This window comes from Salvia miltiorrhiza, chromosome 6 (assembly GCF_028751815.1).
Source record: "Salvia miltiorrhiza cultivar Shanhuang (shh) chromosome 6, IMPLAD_Smil_shh, whole genome shotgun sequence".
In the NCBI taxonomy this organism is placed as follows: Eukaryota; Viridiplantae; Streptophyta; class Magnoliopsida; order Lamiales; family Lamiaceae; genus Salvia; species Salvia miltiorrhiza.
The window spans coordinates 1,757,259-1,771,105 of NC_080392.1; the positions used below are offsets into that span (position 1 = coordinate 1,757,259).

The following is a 13,847-nucleotide window of genomic DNA, read 5'->3' on the forward strand; positions in this document are numbered from 1 at the left end:
ATTATACTCGTTCCGTCCACCCAAAATTACGAACGATGCAAGTTTTAATAAAATACGAATGAAATAGTAGTTAATAGAGTAACAATTTTACTTTAAATGTGATTAGAATTGTGTGGGCCACTATAAATAAAAATGATACTAATGGTCCAACTTTTTATGTGGGTGTTAAAATAATTAAAGTGAAGTAAGAGTCTCACCTATTTTTGCTAAAAATATAAATAAATATAAAAATATGGGACATTTAAAAAAGAAAATATGCATGCATACTAAAAGCTATAACGGAGTGAGTACTTTTTTTTATTGACGTACCAAAAAGAATCGTGGCAAACTTTTTTATGTACTAAAGAAGTACATCCAATTATATTTAAAGAAAAAATTATATTAGTCACATTTTCAAATATTCTATTGAATTCAAATTACTAATATATTATATGCATGATGCACAAAAACTATGGTTGTATCCCACATAATAAAAAATATATATATTCTGTATAAAGAATAAAAAAAATAGAAATTGGAAAATTACACATTCAACAATAGAGGGCGGCGTGCTCTGCTCGGGCAGTGGCTACGCGTTGGGAGGAATCCGACTGAGAGGGCGACGTGCCGCGACTGGCGAGGCGACCGGCAGACGGTCGGAGGGGTGGCGTACGAGAGAGGCGACCGGCGAGTGTGCTTCAAAACTCCCGTTTAATTCCCGACTGTCTCTCTGTAGTGAATTGACTAGGGCTTAGGGAGTTATTTTCATATTTCCTAAAAATTAATTAATTAATAATCTTTTTAATTACTAATTGGTAAATGGTACATTTCACTTACACCCCTATTCAACATCATTTCCGAAAGTACATCCGCTTATATTACATAATACATGGACGTAGATATTTATAAATAAGCAGATATTTGACTATATCATTCTTATTTGAAAAAAAAATTATTATTTAATAATAAATTGTTTGGATGAAAACACTTAAGAAAGTAAGTGTATGTACATTTTGTTGTATATAGTTATATGAAGGATTTATAATGATCAATTAATGGGGTATTGAGAAAGTAGTTGTACATGCAATTGTAATTTAAAATTTTAAAAATAATTTAATATTCAATTAATTGGAATGATTCGTAAAGTAAATTGTCAAATATAATATGCTATCACCCTAGCTAGCTCCACCTGCATGGGTAAGTGAAATGTACCATTTACCAATTAGTAATTAAAAAGATTGCCGGAAAATGTTAATAATACACAATAATTATACTCCATATATACATACATACATACAACCCAATTAATTAACAAGAGAAATTCTATTCGGCGATGTGAATTTTATCAATCAAATCTTCAGCGCAGAAGTTTAAACAGATGACAAAGGTGCATGACGCACATTGAAATCCAGGCATCTGATACTTATCTTGATGACATAGGTCGCAAAGCTTTTTCTTGGTTATAATTTGAAATCTAAGAGGGTGGTGATGAAGAGTGGGAATCACATACTGCTGCATCCCATAGTTGATATTTCTATATTGACCCGACGTAGCAGGAATGCAATAAGGATGAAAGGATTGATCGCAGTCTCGACAATGATACATCCTCCTCCTCGGATTCATTTGGCCTTCGCAGCTGCTGCAGTAGAACTCACCAGGACGATTAACATACGCATCATATGTCAATCGCAACGGGTGCTTCTCCAATCTATGCTTATTTTGTGCTGGTAGCAGCACACATTCACCACACATACAAAATTTGCAGCTATTGCATCTGTACAATACATTATCTGTATATATAGAATCATAACAAACACCACAGAAGTTGTGCCAGAGATTGTCCATGACTAGATTCATGAGATGATACGGTTGTGGGTGAGCTGCGTGTTTTATGGTGTTGGGCAGAGAAGCACACTTGATGTCTATAGTGAAGTAGCATTGGGTACACTTATAAACGAGTCCATTCGTATAACCCCTACAAATACTGCATAATGCCCAACATGTTAACTTGCCAGCATTTAGAAGAGTAAGATCGTGATTTTGGATGGGGTGCAGTGGAAGAGATGAGAGGTGTGGTGGTAAGTTAAAGCAGGACAAGTGGAGAAAGTATTTGCATTCATCACAACTCATGTAACCATTCTCGTACTCATTATCATCTCTTTGCTTCTTTTCATGTATAGGCAATGTGCATCCATCACATGTTAATTCTGATCTTGAAATACTGCTGTCTTCATCATCATCATCATCATCATCATCATCATCATCATCATCTTCTTCTTCTTCTTCTTCATATTCACCTTCTTCTTTTTCATGGTTGTGATGATGAGATGATGAAGAGGACGGTGAAGATGAAAATATAGTAAAACTTAGTAGATGATGAGGGTGATTGGGGAACTTGTATTTGTCACAGGTCTTCTGAGGGATGGTAATTTGTTCTCTCTCTCTCTTAACAAATGGTATGATAATCTCCCCATATATGTCATCTATTGGACCCTTGGTAATGTCTGTTGGAATAAATGACTTTATTAGTCCATAATTACTTTGTAATTAATGGAATTAAATGGTATATTTGGAATCTACATTTTGAGTAGATTAATTTGGTATATTTATTTGTTCAAATCTATTAAGAATTGAATGAGTAATTAATGCCCAAAGATAGCCATTGAAGATGGAAATGTGGAGTGTCATCCCACATTGGAAAATTAAGGAAGTGTAAAGCTATTTATAAAGTGCTCTCCACCATAAAGGAACAATCAAGTGTGCTCCTCTATGGTGGACCTATGGTGCACCCAAGTAGGTTTTGACTTAGCCTTTTAAGGCTAAAACTCGATTCCTACGAGGAAGGTGCCGAGTCCGAGGCCGAGGCCGAGGCCGAGCACGTGCACGTCGCACTTGTCGCAATGGGCGCTTTGTAGGCGCACTTTGCACTTCGCTCGTTCGCGTCGTCGCGAGGAGCATTGAGGAGCCTTTAGTTTTGACAAATGAAACGGTGGCTCGGGTGACGTGGCACAGGCGGTTCCATGACATGGCGGATAAGGTCCGGGTGGCTCTGAACGGATGAGGCTGGGCGGCTGCTTGGGCCGAACCATTGCAATGGTTCGGTCATGGCACCCCTTGACCGAATGGCTGTGATGGTTCGGTCAAGGCCTTCTCCCAACAGACGCACCCTTCCACCGCACCCCTCTACATACTATAAATAGGCCCTCCAGGATGTGGTTCAAATCATTCCATTCACATCATCTCCTATCATACTAGTTAGTGTTCATACTCAAGTCCCGAGTATCGAGCCGTTCGACCGGATAACGATCTCCTAGTGCTAAGGAATCGTCTATCGACCCTATACCGTTGTATCTTGGGGGCAATTACTATAGATCCGCAAGCACAAGAGCGGAAGTAATTTTGCCTTACGGAGAGAGATTTTATCTCGCCTCGGTTCTGCATTAATTCTTTTATCGTCATCCTATTTTCTACACTACCCAAATAACAATCGTTAGGCAAAATTAGTGTGGAAAGATGGCGACAGGAAGCAACACCAACAACAACAATGTTCCGCCCAACAACAATGCTCCACCAGTTCCGACCAACGTTCCACATGCTCCAGCACCTGCTGCTGCCGAAAAGCCGGAAAAATTCGCAGGTTCTGAATTTAAACGTTGGCAGTCTAAGATGCTGTTTTATCTTACTACTTTGAATATGGCTCGTTTTGTGAATGAATCTCCTCCAACTGTGGGGGAAGACGAGACTGATTCGCAACTGCGGATAGCATATGATGCATGGCATCATAGCGACTTTCTGTGTCGCAACTATATTCTGAATGGGCTAGACAATACTCTCTATAATGTCTACTCTAGCGCCAAGACGTCCAAGGAACTATGGGACTCCTTGGAGACGAAGTACAAGGCAGAAGATGCCGGCTTGAAGAAGTTCATAGTCGGTCGTTTTCTAGACTTCAAAATGGTTGATAGCAAAACCGTTGTGGAGCAAGTGCAAGAATTTCAACTGATCCTGCACGACATTCTTGCCGAAGGTATGGAACTGTCTGAATCTTTTCAGGTGGCCGCGGTGATAGAGAAATTACCACCACATTGGAAGAACTTCAAGAACTATCTCAAGCACAAGCGCAAGGAGATGGGACTTGAAGACTTGATCGTTCGCTTGAGAATCGAAGAGGACAATAGAATCTCCGAAAACAAGACGAACAAAACTTCCATGGAGGCAAAATCAAATCTAGCCGAGTCTAGCAACAAGAAGAAACGCAAGTTCAAAGGCAAACACCCAGACTAAAAAGGTCAGAAGAGGATCAAAGGAGATTGCTTCAACTGCGGCAAACCCGGTCACATGGCAAAAGATTGTCGCAAACCGAAGAAAGACAAGCACAATGGTCACCATCAAGCCCACGTGACGGAGACAAAGTCTGTGCCCCTCGACTTAGGCGAACTTGACTTGTGTGCCGTCGTAGACGAGGTCAATATGGTCGGCAGTCCAAAAGGATGGTGGATCGACACCGGTGCTACCCGGCATATCTGCGCCGACAAGACAATGTTCTCCTCGTATGAAGCTCTCTCCGGCGATAGAAAGCTGTATATGGGCAATTCTACTGCATCCTCTATCATCGGAATTGGAACCATTGTGCTCAAGATGACGTCGAAACTCAAGATAACCCTACAGAAGGTGCTGCATGTTCCCGACATTCGCAAGAACTTGATCTCAGGATCCGCTTTGTGCAACGCCGGATTTAGACTAGTGTTTGAAGCAGGCAAAGTTGTAATGACCAAGAATGGTCACTATATAGGAAAAGGCTACCTAGATAATGGCCTTTTCAAGCTTAATGCTATTCCTGTACTTGTACGTGATAATGCAATAAAGGAAAAAGTTACTTACTTGGTTGAGTCTCCTAATTTATGGCATGATAGATTAGGACATGCAAATCTAAACACACTACGTCGTTTAGTAAATTTAGACTTATTGCCAAAGATGTCTTTCAATCAACACCAAAAATGTGAAATTTGTGTTGAAGCAAAAATGGCAAAATCTCCTTTTCATTCAGTGGAAAGATCAACGAAACCTCTTGAATTGATTCACACCGATCTATGTGATTTAAAACTTGTGCAAACAAGAGGTGGAAAGAATTACTTTATAACGTTTATAGATGATTGCACAAGATTTTGCTATGTGTATCTTTTGAGAAGCAAAGACGAAGCATTCGAAGCTTTCAAAACATACAAAAATGAAGTTGAGAATCAACTTAACACCAAGATCAAAATGATTCGAAGTGATCGAGGTGGCGAGTACGTTGCACCTTTTGAGGAATTTTGTCGTGAAAATGGCATTATTCATCAAACGACTGCACCTTATTCTCCACAATCAAATGGTGTTGCAGAACGAAAGAATAGAACATTGAAAGAAATGATGAATGCTATGTTGATAAGCTCAGGCCTATCACATAACATGTGGGGGGAAGCTATTCTTTCGGCTAATAAAATTTTGAATAAATTACCCCAAAAGAAACAAGAAAAAACTCCATATGAATTATGGAAAGGAAGGAAGCCGTCCTATAAATATACAAAAGTGTGGGGGTGCTTAGCAAAAGTTGAAGTACCTAAACCCAAACAAATAAAAATAGGACCAAAAACTGTTGATTGCATCTTCATTGGATATGCAAACAATAGTAGTGCGTACCGATTCTTGGTACACAAATCGGAAGTACCCGATATGAATGAGGGAATGATTATAGAATCAAGAAATGCCATATTCTTTGAAAAAACATTCCCCTAGAAAGAGAAGAATGATATAAGTTCGAAAAAGAGAACTTATGATGAAATTTCGCTTAAAGACAACGGACCAACACGTGAACTAACACCGCAACCAAGACGCGGAAAGCGAACAAAAACTGCGAAAACCTTTGGTCCGGATTTCGTAGTTTATACTTTAGAAGACGAACCAAAGACAATCAAGGAAGCATTGTCTGGTCCTGATGCCGATCTATGGCGTGAAGCTATCAATAGTGAAATCGAGTCAATCTTATCCAATCACACTTGGCTTATTGTTGATCTTCCTCCGGGAAATAAACCTTTGAGTTGCAAGTGGATTCTTAAGAAGAAATATAAAGCCGATGGATCTATTGATAAGTATAAAGCACGTTTGGTAGTTAAAGGCTACAAACAAAAGGAAGGATATGATTACTTTGATACATACTCTCCAGTCACTAGAATTACATCCATTAGAATGCTACTTGCTATAGCAGCATTATATAATCTTGAGATACACCAAATGGATGTAAAAACTGCATTTCTAAATGGAGATTTAGAAGATGAGATATATATGGAACAACCCGAAGGGTTTGTGATTCCCGGTCAAGAAAAGAAAGTTTGTAAACTTGTAAAGTCTTTGTATGGACTCAAACAAGCTCCCAAACAGTGTCATGAGAAATTTGACCAAGCAATGATGGCAAACGGATTCAAAATCAATGAATGTGATAAATGTGTATACATTAAAGGAACATCCGACAATTTTGTCATTGTTTGTCTCTACGTTGATGATATGCTAATTATGGGCAGCAACAATAAAATAATCATAGAAACCAAGGAGATGTTAAAGAGAAACTTTGACATGAAAGATATGGGATTAGCTGACGTGATTCTAGGAATTAAAATTCTTAGAACACCCGAGGGAATAGTCTTATCACAATCTCACTATGTTGAGAATGTACTTAAGAAATTCAAAGCTTTTGATCTGCCTCCGGCTAAAACACCTGTTGACTTAAGTATACACTTAGCCAAAAATCGAGGAGAACCCGTATCACAATCGGACTATGCTAGAGTTATAGGAAGCCTAATGTACTTGTCAAATTGTACAAGGCCAGATATAGCATATTCGATTAGTAAATTAAGTCGGTTTACAAGTAATCCCGGAAAAGATCATTGGACCGCATTAACAAGAGTGTTGAGATACTTAAAACACACAATATCTCATAGTATACACTATTCGAGATATCCCGCTGTTTTGGAAGGGTATTGTGATGCCAATTGGATATCCGACACTAAAGACTCTAAATCCACAAGTGGGTTTGTATTTACCATTGGTGGAGGAGCAATATCATGGAAATCTTCTAAGCAAACATGTATAGCCCGATCTACAATGGAATCGGAATTTATTGCTTTAGACAAAGCCGGCGAAGAAGCCGAATGGTTAAGAAACTTCTTAGAAGATATTCCATGTTGGGAAAAACCTTTGCCCCCTGTTATGATACATTGCGATAGCATGGCTGCCATAGGGAGAGCAAAGAATAGTTTGTATAACGGTAAATCTCGACACATTCGTCGAAGACATAATACCGTTAGACAATTGATCACTACAGGAATAATGTGCATTGACTATGTAAAGTCAAAAGACAATATTGCGGATCCGTTTACTAAAGGCATTAATCGTGATCAATTGTATAACGCAGTAAGGGGAATGGGATTAAAATCCACACGTTAAGAACTTTCATAGTGGTAACTCAACCATAATGACTGGAGATCCCAAGAACTTGGTTCAATGAGACAACTAAATTATGGAAGTTCAAGTTGAGCACTTGAAAATTTTCAAAATCCATTCTCATAGCTGCTCAAGTGCAAAGCCTGCAGTTTGTGGTAAAGGGTAAGCCGTCAAAAGCTTTTAATGATTCCTATAGCCTTATTAGGTGGAGTATGGCAGGATACTCTTTATAGGAGATCACCTATACAAGTGAAGAAGTGGGGCCGCTTCAAATTATCAATAACACTTGTGAATCCAAGAAATGGTCCAAGGCCGAAATGGACACAACGTGAGAACGAAAGATATTAGATCTATTATTGTGTGTATGTTGTTGACTAGATTTACACAAAAGTTGACCGGTTCAAGACATCATGTTCACCGAGCAACGAGTAAATCCGATGGCATTACACTAAGGAAGGTTCAAAGCTAACAACTACCTATCCTAATGCAATAATGGGTCGTCGGGACTTAGTTTTTTGCATTTGCATTAATCATCATTCATGTGGGGGATTGTTGGAATAAATGGCTTTATTAGTCCATAATTACTTTGTAATTAATGGAATTAAATGGTATATTTGGAATCTACATTTTGACTAGATTAATTTGGTATATTTATTTGTTCAAATCTATTAAGAATTGAATGAGTAATTAATGCCCAAAGATAGCCATTGAAGATGGAAATGTGGAGTGTCATCCCACATTGGAAAATTAAGGAAGTGTAAAGCTATTTATAAAGTGCTCTCCACCATAAAGGAACAATCAAGTGTGCTCCTCTATGGTGGACCTATGGTGCACCCAAGTAGGTTTTGACTTAGCCTTTTAAGGCTAAAACTCGATTCCTACGAGGAAGGTGCGAAGCACCTTCCGAGTCCGAGTCCGAGGCCGAGGCCGAGCACGTGCACGTCGCACTTGTCGCAATGGGCGCTTTGTAGGCGCACTTTGCACTTCGCTCGTTCGCGTCGTCGCGAGGAGCATTGAGGAGCCTTTAGTTTTGACAAATGAAACGGTGGCTCGGGTGACGTGGCACAGGCGGTTCCATGACATGGCGGATAAGGTCCGGGTGGCTCTGAACGGATGAGGCTGGGCGGCTGCTTGGGCCGAACCATTGCAATGGTTCGGTCATGGCACCCCTTGACCGAATGGCTGTGATGGTTCGGTCAAGGCCTTCTCCCAACAGACGCACCCTTCCACCGCACCCCTCTACATACTATAAATAGGCCCTCCAGGATGTGGTTCAAATCATTCCATTCACATCATCTCCTATCATACTAGTTAGTGTTCATACTCAAGTCCCGAGTATCGAGCCGTTCGACCGGATAACGATCTCCTAGTGCTAAGGAATCGTCTATCGACCCTATACCGTTGTATCTTGGGGGCAATTACTATAGATCCGCAAGCACAAGAGCGGAAGTAATTTTGCCTTACGGAGAGAGATTTTATCTCGCCTCGGTTCTGCATTAATTCTTTTATCGTCATCCTATTTTCTACACTACCCAAATAACAATCGTTAGGCAAAATTAGTGTGGAAAGATGGCGACAGGAAGCAACACCAACAACAACAATGTTCCGCCCAACAACAATGCTCCACCAGTTCCGACCAACGTTCCACATGCTCCAGCACCTGCTGCTGCCGAAAAGCCGGAAAAATTCGCAGGTTCTGAATTTAAACGTTGGCAGTCTAAGATGCTGTTTTATCTTACTACTTTGAATATGGCTCGTTTTGTGAATGAATCTCCTCCAACTGTGGGGGAAGACGAGACTGATTCGCAACTGCGGATAGCATATGATGCATGGCATCATAGCGACTTTCTGTGTCGCAACTATATTCTGAATGGGCTAGACAATACTCTCTATAATGTCTACTCTAGCGCCAAGACGTCCAAGGAACTATGGGACTCCTTGGAGACGAAGTACAAGGCAGAAGATGCCGGCTTGAAGAAGTTCATAGTCGGTCGTTTTCTAGACTTCAAAATGGTTGATAGCAAAACCGTTGTGGAGCAAGTGCAAGAATTTCAACTGATCCTGCACGACATTCTTGCCGAAGGTATGGAACTGTCTGAATCTTTTCAGGTGGCCGCGGTGATAGAGAAATTACCACCACATTGGAAGAACTTCAAGAACTATCTCAAGCACAAGCGCAAGGAGGTGGGACTTGAAGACTTGATCGTTCGCTTGAGAATCGAAGAGGACAATAGAATCTCCGAAAACAAGACGAACAAAACTTCCATGGAGGCAAAAGCAAATCTAGCCGAGTCTAGCAACAAGAAGAAACGCAAGTTCAAAGGCAAACACCCAGACTCAAAAGGTCAGAAGAGGATCAAAGGAGATTGCTTCAACTGCGGCAAACCCGGTCACATGGCAAAAGATTGTCGCAAACCGAAGAAAGACAAGCACAATGGTCACCATCAAGCCCACGTGACGGAGACAAAGTCTGTGCCCCTCGACTTAGGCGAACTTGACTTGTGTGCCGTCGTAGACGAGGTCAATATGGTCGGCAGTCCAAAAGGATGGTGGATCGACACCGGTGCTACCCGGCATATCTGCGCCGACAAGACAATGTTCTCCTCGTATGAAGCTCTCTCCGGCGATAGAAAGCTGTATATGGGCAATTCTACCTGCATCCTCTATCATCGGAATTGGAACCATTGTGCTCAAGATGACGTCGGAACTCAAGATAACCCTACAGAAGGTGCTGCATGTTCCCGACATTCGCAAGAACTTGATCTCAGGATCCGCTTTGTGCAACGCCGGATTTAGACTAGTGTTTGAAGCAGGCAAAGTTGTAATGACCAAGAATGGTCACTATATAGGAAAAGGCTACCTAGATAATGGCCTTTTCAAGCTTAATGCTATTCCTGTACTTGTACGTGATAATGCAATAAAGGAAAAAGTTACTTACTTGGTTGAGTCTCCTAATTTATGGCATGATAGATTAGGACATGCAAATCTAAACACACTACGTCGTTTAGTAAATTTAGACTTATTGCCAAAGATGTCTTTCAATCAACACCAAAAATGTGAAATTTATGTTGAAGCAAAAATGGCAAAATCTCCTTTTCATTCAGTGGAAAGATCAACGAAACCTCTTGAATTGATTCACACCGATCTATGTGATTTAAAACTTGTGCAAACAAGAGGTGGAAAGAATTACTTTATAACGTTTATAGATGATTGCACAAGATTTTGCTATGTGTATCTTTTGAGAAGCAAAGACGAAGCATTCGAAGCTTTCAAAACATACAAAAATGAAGTTGAGAATCAACTTAACACCAAGATCAAAATGATTCGAAGTGATCGAGGTGGCGAGTACGTTGCACCTTTTGAGGAATTTTGTCGTGAAAATGGCATTATTCATCAAACGACTGCACCTTATTCTCCACAATCAAATGGTGTTGCAGAACGAAAGAATAGAACATTGAAAGAAATGATGAATGCTATGTTGATAAGCTCAGGCCTATCACATAACATGTGGGGGGAAGCTATTCTTTCGACTAATAAAATTTTGAATAAATTACCCCAAAAGAAACAAGAAAAAACTCCATATGAATTATGGAAAGGAAGGAAGCCGTCCTATAAATATACAAAAGTGTGGGGGTGCTTAGCAAAAGTTGAAGTACCTAAACCCAAACAAATAAAAATAGGACCAAAAACTGTTGATTGCATCTTCATTGGATATGCAAACAATAGTAGTGCGTACCGATTCTTGGTACACAAATCGGAAGTACCCGATATGAATGAGGGAATGATTATAGAATCAAGAAATGCCATATTCTTTGAAAAAACATTCCCCAAGAAAGAGAAGAATGATATAAGTTCGAAAAAGAGAACTTATGATGAAATTTCGCTTAAAGACAACGGACCAACACGTGAACTAACACCGCAACCAAGACGCGGAAAGCGAACAAAAACTGCGAAAACCTTTGGTCCGGATTTCGTAGTTTATACTTTAGAAGACGAACCAAAGACAATCAAGGAAGCATTGTCTGGTCCTGATGCCGATCTATGGCGTGAAGCTATCAATAGTGAAATCGAGTCAATCTTATCCAATCACACTTGGCTTATTGTTGATCTTCCTCCGGGAAATAAACCTTTGAGTTGCAAGTGGATTCTTAAGAAGAAATATAAAGCCGATGGATCTATTGATAAGTATAAAGCACGTTTGGTAGTTAAAGGCTACAAACAAAAGGAAGGATATGATTACTTTGATACATACTCTCCAGTCACTAGAATTACATCCATTAGAATGCTACTTGCTATAGCAGCATTATATAATCTTGAGATACACCAAATGGATGTAAAAACTGCATTTCTAAATGGAGATTTAGAAGATGAGATATATATGGAACAACCCGAAGGGTTTGTGATTCCCGGTCAAGAAAAGAAAGTTTGTAAACTTGTAAAGTCTTTGTATGGACTCAAACAAGCTCTCAAACAGTGGCATGAGAAATTTGACCAAGCAATGATGGCAAACGGATTCAAAATCAATGAATGTGATAAATGTGTATACATTAAAGGAACATCCGACAATTTTGTCATTGTTTGTCTCTACGTTGATGATATGCTAATTATGGGCAGCAACAATAAAATAATCATAGAAACCAAGGAGATGTTAAAGAGAAACTTTGACATGAAAGATATGGGATTAGCTGACGTGATTCTAGGAATTAAAATTCTTAGAACACCCGAGGGAATAGTCTTATCACAATCTCACTATGTTGAGAATGTACTTAAGAAATTCAAAGCTTTTGATCTGCCTCCGGCTAAAACACCTGTTGACTTAAGTATACACTTAGCCAAAAATCGAGGAGAACCCGTATCACAATCGGACTATGCTAGAGTTATAGGAAGCCTAATGTACTTGTCAAATTGTACAAGGCCAGATATAGCATATTCGATTAGTAAATTAAGTCGGTTTACAAGTAATCCCGGAAAGGATCATTGGACCGCATTAACAAGAGTGTTGAGATACTTAAAACACACAATATCTCATAGTATACACTATTCGAGATATCCCGCTGTTTTGGAAGGGTATTGTGATGCCAATTGGATATCCGACACTAAAGACTCTAAATCCACAAGTGGGTTTGTATTTACCATTGGTGGAGGAGCAATATCATGGAAATCTTCTAAGCAAACATGTATAGCCCGATCTACAATGGAATCGGAATTTATTGCTTTAGACAAAGCCGGCGAAGAAGCCGAATGGTTAAGAAACTTCTTAGAAGATATTCCATGTTGGGAAAAACCTTTGCCCCCTGTTATGATACATTGCGATAGCATGGCTGCCATAGGGAGAGCAAAGAATAGTTTGTATAACGGTAAATCTCGACACATTCGTCGAAGACATAATACCGTTAGACAATTGATCACTACAGGAATAATGTGCATTGACTATGTAAAGTCAAAAGACAATATTGCGGATCCGTTTACTAAAGGCATTAATCGTGATCAATTGTATAACGCAGTAAGGGGAATGGGATTAAAATCCACACGTTAAGAACTTTCATAGTGGTAACTCAACCATAATGACTGGAGATCCCAAGAACTTGGTTCAATGAGACAACTAAATTATGGAAGTTCAAGTTGAGCACTTGAAAATTTTCAAAATCCATTCTCATAGCTGCTCAAGTGCAAAGCCTGCAGTTTGTGGTAAAGGGTAAGCCGTCAAAAGCTTTTAATGATTCCTATAGCCTTATTAGGTGGAGTATGGCAGGATACTCTTTATAGGAGATCACCTATACAAGTGAAGAAGTGGGGCCGCTTCAAATTATCAATAACACTTGTGAATCCAAGAAATGGTCCAAGGCCGAAATGGACACAACGTGAGAACGAAAGATATTAGATCTATTATTGTGTGTATGTTGTTGACTAGATTTACACAAAAGTTGACCGGTTCAAGACATCATGTTCACCGAGCAACGAGTAAATCCGATGGCATTACACTAAGGAAGGTTCAAAGCTAACAACTACCTATCCTAATGCAATAATGGGTCGTCGGGACTTAGTTTTTTGCATTTGCATTAATCATCATTCATGTGGGGGATTGTTGGAATAAATGGCTTTATTAGTCCATAATTACTTTGTAATTAATGGAATTAAATGGTATATTTGGAATCTACATTTTGAGTAGATTAATTTGGTATATTTATTTGTTCAAATCTATTAAGAATTGAATGAGTAATTAATGCCCAAAGATAGCCATTGAAGATGGAAATGTGGAGTGTCATCCCACATTGGAAAATTAAGGAAGTGTAAAGCTATTTATAAAGTGCTCTCCACCATAAAGGAACAATCAAGTGTGCTCCTCTATGGTGGACCTATGGTGCACCCAAGTAGGTTTTGACTTAGCCTTT

General features: G+C 39.5%; 2 protein-coding genes across 2 annotated transcripts in view; both read right to left on the reverse strand.

Annotated features, from left to right (window-relative positions):
* Positions 1 to 13,847, reverse strand: part of LOC130987821 (uncharacterized) — a 551,243-nt gene that overhangs the window by 258,253 nt on the left and 279,143 nt on the right. The gene's annotated exons all lie outside the window — the stretch shown is intronic.
* LOC130990041 (uncharacterized) lies at positions 1,296 to 3,006 on the reverse strand. Its single transcript, XM_057914242.1, has 2 exons — positions 2,901 to 3,006; positions 1,296 to 2,483 (listed from the first exon to the last, which is right to left on the reverse strand). The coding sequence occupies exons 1-2, from the start codon at positions 3,004 to 3,006 to the stop codon at positions 1,303 to 1,305; spliced, it is 1,287 nt and encodes a 428-aa protein (XP_057770225.1). The 3' UTR covers positions 1,296 to 1,302.